Genomic DNA, 20,291 nt, shown 5'->3' with positions numbered 1-20,291 from the left:
GAAAGAAAGAGATGTGTGGGCTTATTATTAAGAAATTAAAAATTAGAAGATGATTTTGCTTACTAAGGACTTTTCATACGCAGTTTATTTAAGTAAGATACTTTATTTTGCAGAAGTTTCTGTACTTCCTTTTTCCCACAATTTTTGGTGGTTCTGAGCCAGCTTCTAAAATACAGTAATGGGTACTTGAGAAAAAGATGTCTGCAAAGTGTCCCTTTTAAAAATTAAATCTTCTGTTCTTTGAGGGGCACGTAGTCACGGAGGTGAAACTAACTCGGAGACTAGTCAAGGAGGCTCCAGGAGTCACAGAAATCATCCAGGTCTCAGTACTGAGGAGGGCTGGCATTTCTGGTCCTGGCTGCTGCATGGGCTTGCCTCCCTGCCCCAAGCCAGGATGAGCGCAAGAATCTGGGTAATAGCACTGGTGATTTGTGTGATGATCTATTGGAGGAATGTAGCAGATGGAGTGCAGTTGATGGATCCGGTGGGTGCAGGTGAAGCAGTTGGGCTGAGGGCTTGTTGCAAATTACTGTGCAATGCAAGATGGGGCTGTGAAGTTGGGTGAGGTGGGCTGGATACAAGGCCTTGACAAGAGTCGGGGAAATATCTCTGCAGTTAGCCAACATGCTGTCGGATGGATCTGTGGCTTCCATGTTTGAGAACTTTAGCATCGGCCTTATTGAGAAAACTTTTCTTTACTTGGCCTAGAAACAGATGGGATGCTATACCACTGGCGTCCTTTTTTTCCTCAGAGTGCTGTTCGTTTCCTAGGGGATGCCATAGTGAGATAAGCCTGCTCAAGAACAGTGTGTTACCATTTTTCAGGACTTTCTTACACATATTGAACGACTAGTGAGGAAAAAGACAGCTGTATTATTTGAATGTTTTTTGGGTTTGTTTTTTTTTTTTTCTCTGAGATATGATGCCCTTGACAGTACTGTCTGATTGTTAGCATTCATTTCTGTGTTGAACATGATAATAATGTGCTGATTATAAATGATCCATAAACATAGTTTGACTGATAGAAACAACAGAGAGAAGGAATGTCATAGCAAAAGAGGAAGTAATTTTTTTTTAAAGTCTATAGCTGAAATACTTCACTGTATTAGACAAAAAGTTGTACTTCAGTGATACAGGTCTGGCAGTGATGGACTCCATTTAATCTCTCTGACTTTTCCTACCTGCCCATGAGGTTTTTTTCTCTCTCCTGCTTTCCCTTTATCTTCTCCTGTTGTAGCTTAACTATCAGAAAAACTGCATTTGTAAGTGGTTCTCATGTCCACTGTGCTTATTTTCTGAAACGCCAAATTACAGCAATATTGTTTTCCAGTGGTGGTCATCAGCTTTGCATTTATGTTGAATAATATATATTAACCAAAATAACATGAACCACATTTCAGAGACTTTCTGTGCCACCACAAAAGCCCTTGGAATTTATCTTTTGGGAAACAGATGAGACTTTGGTTTTAATCGTGGATTTCTGTTACTTGGAGAACAGACTTATGAACTGGGAGGTCCTGAATTGCAACTTCTACTCTGATTTACTGCATGCCAAGATAAAATAATCTCTGAACAGTTTCTTTTACATCCCTATGAAGTAGGATTGAGAACATTTACTACTTTGCAGTGCTCATGTGGAAATCAAATATTTAATGTTGCCATGCTCTATCAATAGTATGACTTTTTTTGCATTAATCCTCCTTTTATCGCCTTTCGGGTTTTAAAAAAATGTACTGAAAGCAATGTAATTCATGCATATGTACTAATCTGTGTAATTTACTTTTGCTGATAGTGAAGCACATTGCAGATGTGCTCCTTCACTTATCTCTGCAGTCTTGCCTCCATTCTCTTTGCCCTGTCAAACCACTAGCTTTAGCAAACCTGTAATTTAAACAGTTTGCTGTGTCTCTGGTAATTGTACCCATACTGCTGGCTGTGGGGTTTATGTAGTGTGATCTATAGTAATGCAGATGTCAGGTAGTAGGTAACAAAAGACGTTACTGCATTAGAGATCAGTCTATTACACAGGTGTGAATAGTTTTTAGCATCTATCTTACACCCACAAATAGAGAAATGCTTTTACTAATGTGAAGAACTTACCTTCTAAGGATATCTTATGTGCCTTGGTTTCATATCTGCTATGTAATTGAGTACTGTTTAAAATATTTTGTTGTGTTTATAACTTCGGAAGGAAGGAGAGTTAGAAGTTTTTGTTCTGGGTTTTGTGTTTTTTTTTTTTCTTTTAAAACCAAAATGTTAGGCACAGGCAAAAGATAGATTCAGTAGAAATTCTTTCATGGCTATCATACAATATGAGAAATTAAGTGTAACCAATATTTTGGTAAAATGAGAGGGCTCATTTTGCATTCCTTTGCTTATTTGGGGAGTTTAGGTTGCATGGGGTATACAAGAGCAAGCCTTATGAATAAAGCAAGAAAAGAATTATATGCAAGTAGGCTTCCCTTACCACCTTGCAAATATATACCTAGTACCACAATGGATAGCCCTTCACATGCTCTATGTTCTATTTTCATCTCTAATAGATGCCGTTTCAATTTTGTGAGTTACTTTTGAAATATTTAAGTTCTTAAAAAAAGAAAATAATTTTAGCAGAGCAGCAACACATGACAGTCATGATCCTGTGTAAGATTTTATTCCATACTTTCCACCCTGTAGAAAAGCCCAGAACAGAACTATTTCCATGAACATGCTTTATACTGAGAATTTTTAAGTCTACAGAATGTTAGTTGCTATAAACTTCAGAGAATTGTCTGCACAACAATATGGGATTCTATAGTAAAATAATTCTCTGAACTACAAAAGTCAATCCTGTATGATTTTGATTTTTTTACATCACAGTCAATGGGTATTTCAACATTGGAATGATACAAAAGGCACCTGCTAATAATGCAGCTAAACACAAATTCAGCTAAATTAAACAGCCCTATTGCTAATGAGCTGGCTTAATCTTAAGTCACTTCTCACACAATCACAGAATCATTAAGGTTGGAAAAGACCTTTAAGATAATCAGGTCCAACCATCAACCCAACACCACCGTGGCCACTAAACCATGTCCTGAAGTTCCACATCAACACGTTTTGTGAACACCCTCAGTGGTGGTGACTCCACCACCTCCCTGGGCAGCCTGTTCCAATGTTTGACCATTCTCTCAGTAAAGAAATTTTTCCTAATATCCGATCTAAACCTCCCCTGGTGCAACTTGAGGCCATTTCCTCTTGTTCCTATCACTTGTTACTTGGGAGAAGAGACCAACACCCTCATCGCCACAACCCCCTTTCAGGTAGTTGTAGAGAGTGATGAGGTCTCCCCTCAGCCTCTTCTTCTCCAGGCTAAACATTTAGTCTTTTGATAACATCTGAAAAAGAAGGCTTGCAAAAATCCTGAATCAAGGCAGAGGAGTACTTGCCTTCTATTCTGGTAATGTGGAATACAAGCCATGTCCTTCTTTAAAAGCTGAAGCTACAGTTATTTCTGTATGACTATATGAATGCTATTAGGCTACTATGGTAATTCTTAAGTTTGTTTTTTATGATTTTTTTTTTTTAAATGAGAAAGTATTTAAACATGATCAAGGCTAATCATGCAAGTTAAAGATTGTTTATAGACTAAATGGCAAAGCCGTTACACTGCATTTATTTGACAGTTTTCTGCATTTTGGAATTAAAAATGCGTAAGATTTTTTTTTTTTACATCTGCAAAGAAAGTTTATTTTTCTTGGTGAAATATGTTGTTTGTTACACAATTAATGAAAAATGCTGGTCAAGTTGCCTTTTAGAACTTGTTAAGTGTTGAATTTTTAATATTTGTGCTTTAGTTATTAATAATCTTACTCTGAACACATAAATAGAAAAATAGTACATCTTTTTCTCTTTTCTGTCACTGAACAACTTCATTTTGCTGATTCTCTTTCCCCAAAAACTGTCTCATGTAATACTTGAAATTTGAGCAGATGATAGCAATTCATCTGTTGTGCCTCTACCTCACTGATGAGTCACCAGTGTTATTTCTGTTAGTTTTCTGCAGCTTCTGTGGAAAGCTCAACTCCTTTGCTGGACTACAGCTCTTAATGTTTCTACTGTGATGTACTTAGTATCCTTACATCTGTACTAAGCAGATACAGAATAATGATTCAGAGTTGCGTACAAAACCTAAGTTTTTCTTTGAAAACTGACTCTAAATACCTAATATAGCTAATTTTGCCATATATAGAAAAGCATTGGGTTTAACAGCATGGTATCAAAAGAAATTTTGAGCTGAGTTTCTAGAAAGTCTCTCCTGCAATGCAGTTTCATTAAAGGGAAAGCCCTGTACTGTTCGAGCTTTTGTGTTGAAATGATGTCTCTTCTGAATAATGCAAAATCGGCCTGCTTCCTTTATTTGCAAGCTTCTCAGTAACATAGGGTAAGCTGATGACCCAGACGTGGGCCTACTCTAGCTACATGTTACTGAAATCTGCCCCGTATTTTTCACCTTCTCCCCAAAGCAGTGCTTTGACTACTTGTGTATTATATCAACTCTTGAATAAGCTTGGAGCATGAACGGTGCCTCTGATTTGTCCTCAGCTGATCTCAGTGTCATGTGTGTAATCTGGACAGTGCTTTGAAGTAATACGGGCATTGCTATGGGAAAAAAAAAAGGAATTTGTGCTAAATGGTGTTGTGTCACAGATTACTGTCGGTGCCATGTGTATGGTGAAAGGTGAACTAAGTATGTAAGAGACTCTTGTTGTGGCTATTAACTCCAGCCCTAGCACACATCAGTCTCACGTATTTAAATCTGACATCTCCAATGTCAAACCTCAGTGATGTGCAATGAAGTTTGAGTGCAGCAGGTGGTCCAGAAAAGACTTAATAGAAGTCTACTGGGAGAGGATTAAGGTGACACTGTGGGGAATGGGAGCAGAGAATTGAGTCGTGAGAATGACTGCTGAGGTAACACTTGTGGGATGGATGGGGCTCGGGTTAGGTGGAATTTGGAAGGGACTGGAAGAGGTTGGAAGGAGATGGAGAAAGCTGCTGTGAGGGCCACTGGGAACAAGGTACACCATCTCAACCCTTTTTTTCTTTTACCTTGAGGTAACGAGATCACAGGGGCCTCATTTTTCTTACAGGGTTCTCTGCCTTCCTGTATGCCTTTTCCCATTTGTGTTTTGATATATGAGAGAGTGAACCTTACCTGCACATACTCTTTCTGATGGGATCTACATCTCCTTACTTCCCTAGCTCCCCTGCTGTATGGTAAACCCCAGGATCTCAGCTAGCCCTGAAGATGGTGAAAATGTAAACTGTTGAGCACTGGGAAATTAAGAAACAGCTGTGAAGATGGTACAGGTTGGGAACAGGCAGACTCAGTGGGCTAGGACTGCTATTACAAATACTTAGTCAAGATATGCAGAGAGAGTGACATAGTTCTTTGGGGCTATGCCCAGGATATTGCAGGGTGTATCTGGGGTGTCCATCCTTTAGCAGGGTGGGACATAGAATCTTTTTTTCCTGAGGTGCTATCATTGGTGCCTTTCCTTCTCACAAAGTGTATAAGCAGGATGCAGGCACCCTAGCACCACGTTCAGCAGATGACTGCCCTCATGACAGGATGTACAAATACGTGCTGGATCATTTGACCCTGTGACTATCCAGTCCCTCAACCAAACGTGTTAGTCAAGTGATAGGAAGGCTTGCAGTTTCGTCTGCTGGCACATGTACTTCTAGCCATGTGACGGGGGGACTTAATAGGGGAAGAGGCAGGCTAGGACAGACTAATTTTTTTTCTGGTACGCTGTAGGTTGGGCATCTAAAGAGCTCTTCATAGTCAGGAGAGTGTGCAGCCCTAGTAAGCAGCTGCTTCTGAAGAGACAGTGCAGTACTGGACAGTAGTGTTAAGACAGTAAGGTTCAGTTGTCTGAAGTGGCGTAATAGAAGTACCATCTGCAAATAGTGACATGTTGGATGTGTAGTGACACAGTTGCAAGAGGTATATGCAAGAAGAGTTCACCAACTTCTGCAGATACAGTGGCTTTGTGCACACGGCCAGAACTTTTCCAGCCTTGACAGAGCTGAGCAGATACTCAACCCAGCTCATGTCAGAGCAAGGGATCCAAACAGTGACAGGGGCCCTTTCACTGCTTAAGTCCGTCTCAGAGCTTGATCAGGTAAGTATTGACAAGACATACAATGAAATACAGCTCCTTTCAAAATGAAATATAGCTACCTTTTTATTTTAAAAGATGTACTTTGCACTACTCACCTTTAATAATACAGCCTAGTTATTTCTGGTCTTAGACAGGAATTGGGGGATCTAGGTTCAGTTGCCTCTGTCGTCTTCTAGGATTAAGATGTCCATTTCCATCTCCTTCCAGATGCTATTCTCTTAGGAACTTCCTGTGTCACATACCTAAAATGTATGTACCTTGACCTAAAACTAGGTTTGGGGAAATGGGGAAGTTTGGCCCTTTACCATGATTACCTTCTGATGGTCCTGAAAGGCTAGTTCAGAATATCACTGCTCCACTGGTCAAATTTTCTTTCCACTTCCAACCTAATGATTCCTGGTCAGATGATAGCTCTTTTTTTTTCTTTTTCTCCCCACCTGCCTGCCCCAGCTTCTCTGTCTTCTCTGTCCATGGTATTGCTCCTCTGTGATGTTTATAAAGAAAGCTGAATCCCCTTTCAGCCTTCAGATTGTCAGATTAAAATTATCAGGCTATTTTTAAAAATTTTTCTTTCTCTGTTATGTGATCATGATATTTTTTCTTTGTTTCTGTTTGAATCAATCTTTTGAGGATACGGGTGGCCACGTGACAGACTCCTGAACAGTACTTACCATTTTTTGAGAGACTACTCCTGATGTTTCCTACTATTGCATTTTTCTTTTTCCCAGTTGTATCACCTTAGGAACACTGTAGTGATTAACCAGTACACTCCGTTTCTTCTCAGTTGTTTATAACTGATGAAATCTCAGCTAGAAACTCCCAAGGACGTAATCCCTAACTAAATGGATGCACTTGCATGTTGTAGTACTGAATTTCATTCATGTACCACTACTTCAGATTACAGATTTTTCTGTGCTATCCCAGTTACCCTCTTGATGATGCCTACTTAATTGTGTGTTGTATAATTGATACACTCCTTGTTTTTGTATGAATATTTTTCCAAAGCAATTTTGTAAAAAGACAATACTGGTAACTCTCCTCCAACCTAATCAACTTCTTCCAACACCACCAGTAGCAACTTCGATTTTTTCAGCTCTCTGCTAATCGTCTGTAATCTTACTAAGATCAATCATTTCACACATAGAACTTTATTGAATGTTGTATCAAAGTCCACAAAGATAAGATGTGCCATATCTCTGATTTCTAGAAATCAGTTTGGAAAGGCATTGTCTACCTTCACTATGAACATAGAATCACAGAACAGTTTGGGTGGGAAGCGACCTTTCAAGGTCATGTAATCCACCCCCCACTGCAGTGAGCAGGGACATCTTCAACCAGAGCAGGTTGCTCAGAGCCCCGTCCAACCTGACCTGGGATGTTTCCAGGGATGGGGCATCCACCACCTCTCTGGGCAACCTGGACCAGGGTTTCACCATTCTCGTTGTGAAAAATGTCTTCCTTAGGTCTAGTCTGAATCTGCCCATTACCCCTTGTCATGGCCCTGCTAAAAAGTCTGTCCCCATCTTTCTTGTAAGCCCCCTTTAAGCACTGGCAGGCTGTGTCCAGTTCTGGGCTTCCCAGTGCAGGAGAGACATGGAGCTACTGGAGAGAGTCCAGTGAGAGGCCACAAAGATTAGTGGACTGGAGCAACTCTCCTATGGGGAAAGGCTGAGAGAGCTGGGACTGTTCAGCCTGGGGAAGGCTCAGGGGGATTTCTCCAATGTGTATAAATACCTGAAGGGAGGGTGCAAAAAATGGAGCCAGGCTCTTTCCAGTGGTGTCCAGTGACAAGACAAGAAGTCTATGTAAATATTGAATATAAATATTCAAGGACACACAAGTTAGGAGGAGAAAGTTGACATTGAAAATTGTGGTATTTTACAACTTTATTTGCAGTAACTTAATCTGTGAAAAGGGCTGTACTGGTTTTGGTTGGGATAGAGTTAATTTTCTTCATAGTAGCTTGTATAGGGCTATGTTTTGGATTTGTGCTGAAAACAGTGTTGATAACACAGGGATGTGTTAGTTATTGCTGAGCAGTGCTTGCACAGCATCAAGGGCTGTTCTGCTCCTCATCTTGCCCTACCAGCGAGCAGGCTGGGGGTGGGCAAGAAGCTGGGAGGGGGCACAGCCGGGACAGCTGACTGACAACTGACCAAAGGGCTATCCCACACCATGTCATGCTCATCAATAAAAGCTGGGGGGAAGAAGGAGGGAGGGGGCGGGGGGATGTTTGGAGTGATGGTGTTTGTCTTCCCAAGTCACTGCGATGTGTGATGGAGCCCTGCTGTCCTGGGGATGGCTGAACACGGGCCTGCGATGGGACGCAGTGAATGAATTCCTTGTTTCGTTTTGCTTGCATGCACAGCTTTTGCTTTACCTATTGGACTGTCCTTATCTCAACCCATGAGTTTTCACACATCTGCCCTTCTGATTCTCTCCCCCATCCTACGGGAGGGGAGTGAGCGAGTGGCTGTGTGGGCTGAGCTGCCCACCAGGGTTAAACCACAACAAAGACGTGAGCAGCTGGTGTAGCTGCAGAGGGCCAGAATCTTCCAAGAAATTGCAAAGAACCATTTGGATTGATGAAAGGACCGTGTTGTAAAGGCCTTGATAAAAATTAAACAGGAATAAATCAACTTCTAATAAGTGTTTATGTTTTGGTCATATAATGCATCACAACAGTGTGCATAATGTCAATACTGTCAGTAATGGATATCTTATTTGTGAGGTTTGAATTACAAAATAATGTAAACTTTATCCTGTGACTAGACTATCGTTCTTGATTATTCTGCTTTTTTTATCCAGTTGTCTTTGCTATTTTTCTGCCTAAGTTTTCTCAATAACTTATTAATACCTGTATAGTAAAGTGAATCCTATATTTTAAATCCTTTTATTTTACTTTTCATAAGAATGTAGAATATTACAGAGATAGCACTTCACACAGTTTAAAATATTTTTACTAATCTGAAGGGAAAGTAAATGAGCTATAGGTCTAATAAAGAGAGGAAAAACAGCATTCAACTATATAGCTTCCAAAAACCTGCCCCTTGCGTGGACAGGGAAGAGTAATAGTTCTGCAACCTGTGAAACTAAGCAACCTGTGCAACTAACCAAGAGAACCTGCATGTATGTGTCTGAAAAGGTCTGTTGCAAATCTTTTAAAGTTAAACTGATTCTCAATTGTGTGCTGTAGGAGATGAATACGACGTATGTGCCATTTGTCTGGACGAATATGAGGATGGAGACAAGCTCAGAATCCTTCCATGTTCTCATGGTAAGCAGCTGTATTTTAGGTTTGGTATTTGTATTAAAAACAGCTCTCTAAAACACCATATCTAAAACCTACAGTGAATGTGTTTATTGGTTGATTTATAAAATGTATTTTTTCTAATATGCAGGAGTATATATACAAATTGGGAAAAGAGCAAACTTTTTTCTCTTTTTAAAAGCAAAAAAGGCGAGCATTTCCACATTGCGTTTTTCTTTGGATGTACACATGAAAGAAAATCTGGGCTTGCTGCTGTACCCTAAATGTCTGTATTTAATAGGAAAACACATTCCAGAGTTACTTTTTACATGAACAAAACCAGGATTTCACTTTCTCCAAGACAAACCATAAAACGTAATTCAGCTATTAGTGACACAGAGATATGCTTGAAGGGATATAGTCTGTCCCACAGCCTGGAGCCATGTAGACCGCTGCCTTGACTGCACTTGGAAGTCAGAGTTGTCAGTGCAAAAATTAGTGGAGTATTTTTACTGTGACAAGTTGTGCACTGTCTGAACAGTCTCTCTCAAATACAGCCCACTGCAAAAGGTGTATCTAGTAGTCACATACGTATCTATCCACAAGACAAGACTGCTCTTAACTGCATGCAAGTACAAGAAGCATTTTAAGAGCTTGTATCTAGAAATCTGGAAGAGGCCCAGGCCCGAGAGTGTCTCTAAATTTAAACTTTTTTTTATAAAAACTGTGTAAAATCTATCAAGAAAGATAGGATTCATCCTTCCTAGCTTGAGACCCTCTACCTTCCAGTCCATTAAGTATATTGCAGTGATTGTTGGCTGGGTGCAGTTTTACCCAGCTTTTTCTCATTACATTCCTGCTCTGACCAGGCACTACAACAGCAAATACCACATCACTAAGAGATTTTAAAAAAGAGGCAATTGATGTTACAGCCTTACATGCACAGCAAACACAGCATATGACAGACTGAGCTTTGTAGATCCTGTCATAAAAATAAATTTCAAAACAGGCTGACAAAAAGTTCTAAGAAGAGAAAGAACACAACCATAGCATCTGTCCCAGCTAGGGACTGCAAAGTTAACTAAACCTGATCACTAATATCAAAGATTACTGACAACTTAAAAATAAAAGGCAAACAAACCAAAACCACCAAGCCACTGCTGTCAGTTCTCATGGAGAACATGCTGCTAACTTGCTTGAACAGGTACTAAACACAACATGCTTGCCCTTGTAAATACTTAACTCTTTGCCAGATAGAAGTCTGTTAATAAGCAGAGCTAAGTTTGTAATACCATAAGTGAGACAGTTTCAAACACTTTTTTTTAAACAAGACACTGACAACTGTATACCTAATTTAAAATCTGCAAAATCATGCAGTGATTTTATTTAATAACAAGGTGCTTTAGTACATCTTGGTAGAGGTTAGAGGCATTATGACAATAATGATGGTGGGCGTGTCTGCTGCAAGGTGGGTATAATTCCTCAAGAAGCTTTTAAAGTTTATTTAATCAAATTTGGCTCATTGCAGGACTGCTCTCAAATTCATTCAGTAGAGGAAATAGGTATTTATTGCATATATCCATATAGCAGAGATCCTCATCTATTAAGTGTTTTGTACGTAAGGATAGACAGCCTACATGCCAACAAACTTGTGACTAAAACTCTGTGTATGAGCTAAATTCTAAAATTCTCCTGTGTTACTAAACATAAATACAATTTAGCAGGTTTCCTTGTCCTTTTCACTTAGATAATGGTGTACTTGTATTTTGTTTTCTAACAGCGTATCACTGCAAGTGTGTGGACCCGTGGCTGACAAAAACAAAAAAAACATGTCCTGTATGTAAGCAGAAAGTGGTCCCTTCTCAGGGGGACTCTGACTCTGAAACAGACAGTAGTCAAGAGGAGAATGAAGTATCTGAAAATACTCCTTTGCTTAGACCATTAGCCTCAGTTAGCACTCAGTCATTCGGGGCTTTGTCAGAATCTCATTCCCATCAGAATATGACCGAGTCCTCAGAATATGAGGAAGATGACAATGACAATATTGATAGCAGTGATGCAGAAAATGGAATAAATGAAGAAAGTGTAGTGGTTCAACTACAGCCCAATGATGAAAGGGAGTACAGAGTGGCAAATACTGTTTGAGACTACTAATGATGAATAGTGTATGAACAAAAGAGTTCTTAAGGCTATACTTCACAAACCTTTACGTAGGGAATATATTTTAGTCTGTAATCCATTTGGTTTCTTCAATAGGAGCAGCAGTTCATGTAGTAGTACTATGGTTAAATCATTACAGATAGATTTATTTTTGATTAAGGTATTCAGTCACATGTTCTGTCTTCTCAAAATGAACAGTTTAACTGGACTTCACAATGCTAATGAATAATGTTAATAGTTTATATCAATAGAAGTATCACACAGACTCTAAATGTATCTTGTTGACATGGGATTTATCTGGAAGTATTTTTTTTCCATTTTGTAGCTACAACTGGGTCATACCGATAGCAATATTTATTACATGTATGGTATGTGTTAGCCCTTAAGCCCAACAAAAAATGTATTTGCATGTTTGTATAGTTTTCCTAAAAACTGCCACCACTACTGAAAGAAAAATGTAGAACAGATCAATATTCTATACGCTGGTGTATCAAAAGAAAGCAGAAGAAATTCCTCCTTTATCTCAAAGCAGTGATTCCAAATAATCCTTTGGAGTTTGCCACAGCCGCTGAGTTAAAGCAGTTCCATTGAGCAATTCCTAGGATAAGGAAACTTAGAATATATGTTTAGTTTTGAGCAATTCACAAGGTAAGATCCACCATAAGCACATTAACTATCCCTACTTGCTACTACAATGTAGTCTGGTTTCCAGTGATGATGTGGGAGTTTTGGGGGCGGGGTGCGTGTGACCAAAACAGAGGTTTTGTTCCACATAGAAAAATAATTTTAGGTAAGTATTCTATTGATCCTCAACTCATATACCTCTTACTAAAGAGCATTTTATGCTGCGTTAGTCTGCTAAACTATGTATATAGAAAAATTGTTCTTTTTCAAATACCTGATTTGAAAACAAGTGCTTATAACTGTTTAACAGAACTCAGTACTTACCAGTGTATCATGAAAAAAGTAAATGCTATATAATACCTCTGTAACTATGTAGAAAGTAAAAACATAAGTATAATCAAAATGCAGAGACTTTTTTTATATGGCCTTGAATAAGGAAAGCTTGAAAGAATGTTAATAAACATGTTTTCCACTTTAAGTATCAAAAAATTTATTGAACTTCTGCATTACTTACATTGCGTACTCTTCTCCATTTATTACTAAGGTTAAAGTATTTTTAAAGATCCAGAACATGCAACTGTTACGATCCCTTAGTAAACATTAACCTGCATTGTGCTGTACATCACAGTACAAAGTGCTGTACTGATCAGTATTATATGTGGGAGCACTAAGTTACATAGAAAACCTTAATTTTTGTTCACTTGTAGTTTGAGGAGAAGTTGCAGTCAGGCTGGGTCTGTACATGTAACTTGGATGGGGGAGAGGGGAGGAGGACCAGAGCACTGTTAATATTTCCTGCCCACTTGCCAGCACCTTCAGAGCTGCAGTCTGTGAGCCTGGGTTCTGGAAGTCGGAAAACGCCAGATCCTGGACGGAGGCGATGACAGGTGAGGTGTTTCCGTTTGGTGTTTCTGACCTAACACACAGTGCAGCTACACCCTCCTTGCTTCAGCCTGCCAATGGAAATCACTTCTCTGGGACTGGCTAAGAGCAGAGAAAGTTTATTTTGCAGAATAAGGCATGGTAAAAGGATAATAATGAAATAATGATTCATCTTCAAACCACTGCCACAAGCAATCCATGGGATTAAACACGAACAACATATTGCTGTATTTTCACCATGTAAAATTCCCCTTCAGCTTGCATATGTCTAGTTAAGTCCAAATGTGAAAACTGATTTCTGGGAACTTCCTAAGCTGAAAGATGTTTCTTAAAATAGGTTCCTGCTGCTTGTATGTTATGAGTGCATGTGTTTATTCATAATTGCACTTCAGGCACCCCAAAACCTGAAGAGATCCAGAACCTTGAACTGAAGCAAACGTTGTAACATACGCTCTCTGTAACTCTAGTTGTAGTATTTGCTGTAATGACAAAAAGTAAAATTACACTAATCAGTTTCTCACCTGCTATTCTCCATGCTCTACAGAGAAAATGCATGCAGCAAAGGATATTCTGTTTGCATCCCAAATACATTTTATTTAGAAATGGGAACAGTTTTGGGTTTTTTTTAATACCGCTAGGAAATTTATGTAAACTGTATTCCAGCAGGCCTCGGTAGTAACCACTGTAGTGATACTCCCCCTGCTGTACCTCCCTGATGCCACAGATACAGTTTGTCAGTTGCCATTGCCAGTGAGAATGAAAATTAAAGAAGGAATAATTAGAAATACTTTGGAAGGTTAAGTAGCTCTTAGCATTTCTAACTAGAACTTGGGGATTTCATTAAAACTTGCTGGATAAATTGTCTGTCTCAAAAGGTATGGCCTGTCCAAACCCACAGGAAAATATAAAGATGGATTTTTCTTTGGGCTGTGACCTGCTACATTATCCACATGAAGTAGCACCGTTTCCTCACGATCTGCCATGAACAGCTGGCTCCCAGGGTTTTTTTGCTTATGTGAAGTCTGTTGATCTAACTTCACTCTCTGGCTATCTTTGAGAATAGTACGTTGGTGCTTTAAAGAGGTTCATACTTGATTGCCTAGTTAAAAAAAAAAGTGTTCTAATAAGTAGTTCTAACTAGTGCCTGAAGTTTGAAGTATTCCATGGGACCGCCAAGGCCTATCATCTCTGCATAAAACAGCATAGGAACCATTGACAGTTACCACAAAATAGTATTTGTATGACCAGTATAAATAGCTCCTCACAAAGCAAGCTTGCACAAAACCTTTCATTGTGTAATGAAAAGGAGCCACAAGAGGACAGGAATTAAAACTTGCCCTCAGAGGGGAAGGGGAGTTTTCTCCTGTGGTGGGAGTGGGTGGGAAGGATCTGGTAAAAAGTGACTGGAAGAAAGTGATGTGTCTGACAACTGTTTTTCTGGACAGGTCAGCAATTGAGGAATGGATATTTCAAATAGCAAAACTAACCACTCTCCTCACCCTCCCTCAACAGTGTACAATCTTGAGAGAGTTCCAGGGCCAGTGTTTGAACAAATGGTAATAATGGGTACCTACATCCAAAATAGACATCCAATTTTTAATACTGTACTAAAACTGCCATGTCATAAGCAGTGCAGAACAATGTTTCTACAGAATTCTAAACACCTTCATTATAAATGTAAGACCCTCTGAAAGGCTAATAATGGCTTCTATAATTAAAATCTGCCCGTGAATTATTATGGTGCAAAAAGTACAGTAACAATTCATAACTATATTTCAGAGAAAGTAAGGGACTGATTAGAATGGCCTGGAAGTCAGCCATAAAAACTTGTAAAGGCCTGATATTCTGTACATAAATGCAGCCTCTCATCACCTTCCAGTGTGTGCCATGCAATCGGAGGTGTAAGTAATTGGGGATAGAAGAAAACCTTCAGAAAATGAAGCAATTCAGTCAATAGTGATTTCTCTTCCTGAGTTTGAAGAGACAGAACAACCTGAGAGCTACCCTGAAAAACACACCCTTTGAAGCAATTCTGCATGTTCTCTAGATATGCACATCTTTCTTTCCTACTCCATTCTTCTCATGCATTTTTCAGAACACTAGTGTGGTTCTATTCTTCTACCCAAGCCTTGAATAAGAACATACGCTACAAAAGAGAAAAAAAAAAGAGGGGAGGGGAAGGCTGGTGCTTTGCTTCCTTGGCTGGGAACGGCTGGTTCTAAACGCATTACTTCTAAAGCAGATGAGCACTCAGAGAGCTTTTTTATAAAATGGCAGGCACTGTAAACCACAGTGAACGAGTTTGGGAGCTCTACTGCAAGTTGAGTAGCCAGCAGCTATCGAAGGCAGCTGCATGCCAGTGAGGTTTCTAAAAACCATGGTGTTTTTCATGGCAAGAGGGTGAAAAAGGTACAAACCATGAGCACAAAAACCACAAGAACTGTACAGATCAGGCACCTCACTGCCACCATGTATGAATCCTTTTACGAAATCCCAACTGGTAAGACACTTGAGAGCAGGTACAGCATAATAAACGGTGCTGAAGTGGCTGGAACAGTGCTGATGTAACACCAGCTGGCTGGCAAAACACAAAACCTTCAGCAGTGCAATCCTGCCCACCATAGGAGGGGTACTGCACCTGAAGTATTCACGTGGCAGGGGAACCCCCCACCCATGGAGCTGGATAAATGCAGAGTCAAGTGACAAGAAATCATCTCCTAATTTAAGATCTACTCCAAAGACTGCCTGGCCTTTGACTAAAGCTGTATTATCATACTATTGCTGTCTTAAAAAACTTAGAGCTGCACTGTCATCAGCCATGCAATGAAGAAGGGCCTCAGAGGATTCCTAGGGGAAGGAAAAATTACCAACAGTCTGATTTTGTTTGGTTGGAATAAATTTATTTCATCTGTCTGTAAACAAGGTGTTTTTAATAGTTATGGCATTTTTTGAAATGCATATTAAATCAGATGAGTTAGACTGTATCCCAGATGTAACAAAGTGCAGGGAAAGAAATGGACAAATCAGCAACAAGAATTTGTTTAAATCTGTACATTATCCACAAGGCCCAACAATAGAAGCAAATACTAGAATGTCCCTAAAGTAGTGCCATTCGAAAGAAACCCTCGTAGTCAGTTAAAATCCATCTCACAATAGCAACAGTTCATTTTTTTTTTTTAAACAATAGTATGGCACAGAATACATATTAAAAAAGTCATCACAAGACAGCCAAGTCAGTTATTCCAACCAATACCATCTCCCATTTATTCTTTTGTATACAGAGTTCTGCAGTTCTCTTTAAATGGACATACAAGTTAGTACCGTGCCTGAACTGAGAGTTTGGTTACAGACATTTCAAGATGACTAGTGCACAAGGCAGTTCACTCCATAATTTCTGCAGCAAGGGTGTGACAGGCCAAATGAAGATTTTAAATTTGAAATGGCATAATTTTGACAGTTTAGCTTCCAAACTACCGACCTTCATCCAAACAGTGGCTTCAGAGCAGCAAAACTCTTTACAAGTGATCTGCCAGAAAGACTGGACTCAGTCAGAGCTCCCAGTATAGCTGAAGGTGGCAGTTTTCCACAATGACATTGCAGTTTTGTATTCGAAAACAACAACAACAAAAAACCAAAAACCCATGACCCCCAAGCTGCAAATTAAAATTGGTCCTATGAAAAACTGAAACCAGACACACTCCAGATGGTTATGTTGGGATATCTAATGTCCATAATGGCAGCCTTTTACAATTCAACTACAGAACAGGAGCTGGCCAAAAAAAAAAAAAAAAAAAAGTGCCTGAGCTATTGCAGTGATGGAATGTCTCTGGGGATTCGTTCAGGATGGTAGTTTTAAGGTCATGGGAGGAAGTGCATCTGTACCCTTTCATAGTTTTGTGATTGCACTTGTTAAGCAGTACAAGCTTCAGACATCATGAAGAAAAAATAAAAGACTCAAGCCTACAGTGAAGTGCAACAACAAAACTAATGTAACATTAATAGCTTTTGAGTGGCAAATTGGTTAAACAAACCAGGCACTATAAAAATGGATGTAAGCAAACAAGTGTGGATTTAAAAAAAAAAAGAAAAAAAGAGAGGGACAGAAGTAAAGATATGCATGCACTTTTTTCCTCCCAAACATGCTCTATGAAAGGAAGACTAGTGAGCTGTGTAATTGCTCAAAGTGCTGAAGAGGCATTGATCAAATTAGATTGTACAATCGGCACCTTGTTTAGTATTTAAGTTGTTTTAGTTGTCAATATCACACTAATTGCTAAGACAAAGCAAAGCCTACACTTGGCATATTCCCCTCTGAAGAGTTTTTCAAGGTATCATGCATATCATCTTTGTGGTGCAGTAATGGTGCCAGATATGGGACTTGGTTACATACAGTGGTTAACATATAAATGAACAAAGGGTAACTGGAATTATGACATTAGGAAATGGGTAAATAAAAAACACGAACTACCATCTACAGTCTGGTAGCACTGAACACAACTGGGTGGTGGTGAAGACAGTTGCTAGGTGGATGGGGAGAGGCTGCTTAGACGTCAGACCTCCTCAGGTATAAAGCCAGTTCATATGCTTTCTTGTTGAGTGTCCCTCCATGGACACCTTCCTTTCCCATGACTATAACCAATGCTGGAGTACACAAGGAAACAAAACAGAAATGAACAGAATTAAAGAAAAAAATAACACCTTTCCCCACCAACAAAGGGATACAAAGGAGACACAGGTTCATACCCCATCACCCTGCATTGCTAATAAAGTTTCCAGAATGTAAGGTTTAAAGCTCACCGCCAGGAAAGTTTAATAGCAATCTTCCCCTAATACTTAACAGTCTGCCTAGCAACTAGAACCCAGAGTCTCTCAAGTATTTTGCCATTGAGTATGCCTTCTTATTCAATCCGCCTCCATGGACCCCTTCTTTGCCCATTACAAAGACCAAGACTGAAAGAGAAAAGAAAAAAGTTTTAAAAAGAGTGTGTTAGACAAGGAAATAATGCAAGTTTTAGGCAGTGCAATAAACACGCTCAAATTCAAGATTTAGTATTTGGGTATTAAGCTAGTTTAACAGGAATTTTGTAAAAATACAGACGTAGACAGGGCTGGGAGAAGGCATGAGTTATCCTCAGGGATATTACGTCATGAGAGTTCACTGCTAAGAAAAATGCCACCAACTATCTCAAAAAAGCATCACAGTGCCTCTCCACCATCAGCACCCTCCATCATCACTCAACAAGGAAGCCCTAGCTGCATCTTAAAAAAACAAGGGGAAAAAAGAAGAAGTGTTGTCCGGGACAAAAGTAGTAGTGTATATAGAAGAACTGTCACTCTGAAGAGCAGGAGAGAGAATATTCTTGTATTATCTGTAGCAGTCACTACTGGTGTAAGAACCCAAGTAACTGCCTTGACACTAGCAAAAAAACCCACGAGGTCAGACTCAGGCTAAGACTTTTCATGCAACAATACAATTATAAAGCATGCTTTTTGCAGAAGACAAAACGCAGGGAAGATTTTAATGTTGACTCTCTCTCTCTGTAATCTCACAATTTCGGTGAAGTGTCCCAATTGTCTCACGAACAAGAACATGCTAAGCTTCCTCAACCAGTGAACGCCACTTGCAAGTTGCCAGCAGATGTCAGCAGCAGGTACACAGACACAATAAGCGCTGTGCCACCACAACTAGAGTAATTGTTTCCCAAGCTAGGAATACTGTAATTGGAATACTGCAGTCAGCCTACCTACAGGCAATGGCACATCTACATAGCAATTTGCTCACAAAAAGCTTAAGCCAGGCAGTTCTCGTGGCATTTCACAATTTGCAGCAGTCAGAACCCTGCTTGTTTCACTTCAGCGCTGTGAACATTCTTCCTGTATCGCTGCCACCCGGCTTTAGCCTATAGACAAATTTTGCTCTAGCTTTGGTTTTATACTTGCAAGCAAAAGTCTGCTGCTCACCAATTTGTCCTACAGCGAGCCAAAAAATGCTAGGCCAGGTATTTTGAACACAAGGCATATTACTTGTAGCCAGTATTTTAAGGCATGTTTTCTATACCCAAAGCTAATGCCTTCCCCGTAAAATGTTTTACTAGCAGTTAAATGAGGAGCGCAAATGAGTAGGCGTACTGGTATAAAGCAAGCTTCTCAGTGATACCACACTGGACAGGCTTTTTTGCCTGAAGACAGACTTCAGAGACCTCAATAGGAAGTGCAAGAAGAGTTAGTGTAGAACTTGTTAAGAGGCAAGTAGGAGTAGCTCATACAAAGAATTCACATCTTTGCAGAATAAACTTTCCGCTGAGCAGTTTACAACAAAAAAGCTAGTTTCGCTACCAGTCGTTAATAGATCCCTACCATAAGCTTTACGTACCAAGCTACTGTATCTTTGGCAAGCTTACTTCACGCTACAGCCTGCTCTTTCCTGCTTGTCAGAGATCTGTTTAACCACTTCACACCCTAGCACCCAGCTGTAATCACAGGTGGGAACAGGGACAAGTGCGAAGCCCGGGCAGAAAGCTCGTTTGTCAGCCAGACCACTGTGTCCACCCCCCTGACGTCACTTCCTGAAATTAACCACTAAATCCAGGAGTCTGGTTTTCTTCATAGCTGGAGTCTACACTTAGGGTCATGTTCTTAATTCAGTGATCTGAAAGTGAAGAAAATCATGCTTACCTCGACCAGCTCTGCCTACAGCAACATTGTATGTTGGCTCACCACCTTGACTCTTTGTCCTGATGTCCATTGTGCAGTCACCATCAACATACAGGCTATCTCTGATCACAGAGCACTTCTTTGCACCAAGGGTCAGACCATTGGTGAAGAAACCCTCTCGGTCTTTTCCTACAATCATATCTATTTCTACTGGCTGTCAAAGAAAAAAGTCCAACGTTAGCACAGAAGTATTTTACCGTGTAATTCCTACTCAGAAAGCGTCCTGTCTCGCGTCGAGAGGATGGGACAGCGAGTTCCCCCTTGCTCCCCCAGGAAGCGCTCCACAATACAGGGCTTTGTTAGTCACACTTTCTACCGCACCGGTTTACGGCCACGGTAAGCCGTGAAACGCCCCGCAGCCCGCGCCACCGCTCGGCTCCCAGTCCTCGTCACAGGAGGCCCTGCCCGACCGCGGCTGGCGAGGGACAGGGCACGTGTCTCGGAGACGGAACGCGCCCGGTTAGAGGCCGGCCCCGCAGAGCCGAGAAGCC

At 40.2% G+C, this 20,291-nt stretch overlaps 2 protein-coding genes across 2 annotated transcripts in view; one reads left to right on the top strand and one right to left on the bottom strand.

Annotated features, from left to right (window-relative positions):
• RNF13 (ring finger protein 13) overlaps positions 1-12,498 on the top strand; it is a 39,626-nt gene extending 27,128 nt beyond the window's left edge. The window contains exons 8-9 of the mRNA XM_010294110.1: positions 9,367-9,447; positions 11,201-12,498. Coding sequence (XP_010292412.1) covers positions 9,367-9,447; positions 11,201-11,565 — 446 coding nt within the window. The 3' untranslated portion in view covers positions 11,566-12,498. The remainder of the gene's footprint in view (positions 1-9,366; positions 9,448-11,200) is intronic.
• A 3,466-nt stretch (positions 12,499-15,964) lies between these two features.
• On the bottom strand, positions 15,965-19,954 carry PFN2 (profilin 2; the record flags this gene model as incomplete). Its single annotated transcript, XM_010294111.1, has 2 exons — positions 15,965-18,036; positions 19,762-19,954. Coding segments are annotated over 2 exons (291 nt in total), but the record flags the coding sequence as incomplete, so codon positions are not given.
• Between the last annotated feature and the right edge of the window lie 337 nt (positions 19,955-20,291).

Source organism: Phaethon lepturus, unplaced genomic scaffold, assembly GCF_000687285.1.
Source record: "Phaethon lepturus isolate BGI_N335 unplaced genomic scaffold, ASM68728v1 scaffold28059, whole genome shotgun sequence".
Taxonomy (NCBI): Eukaryota; Metazoa; Chordata; class Aves; order Phaethontiformes; family Phaethontidae; genus Phaethon; species Phaethon lepturus.
Note: the sequence above shows the minus strand (reverse complement) of the source record. Positions and strands in the feature narration are given on the sequence as shown.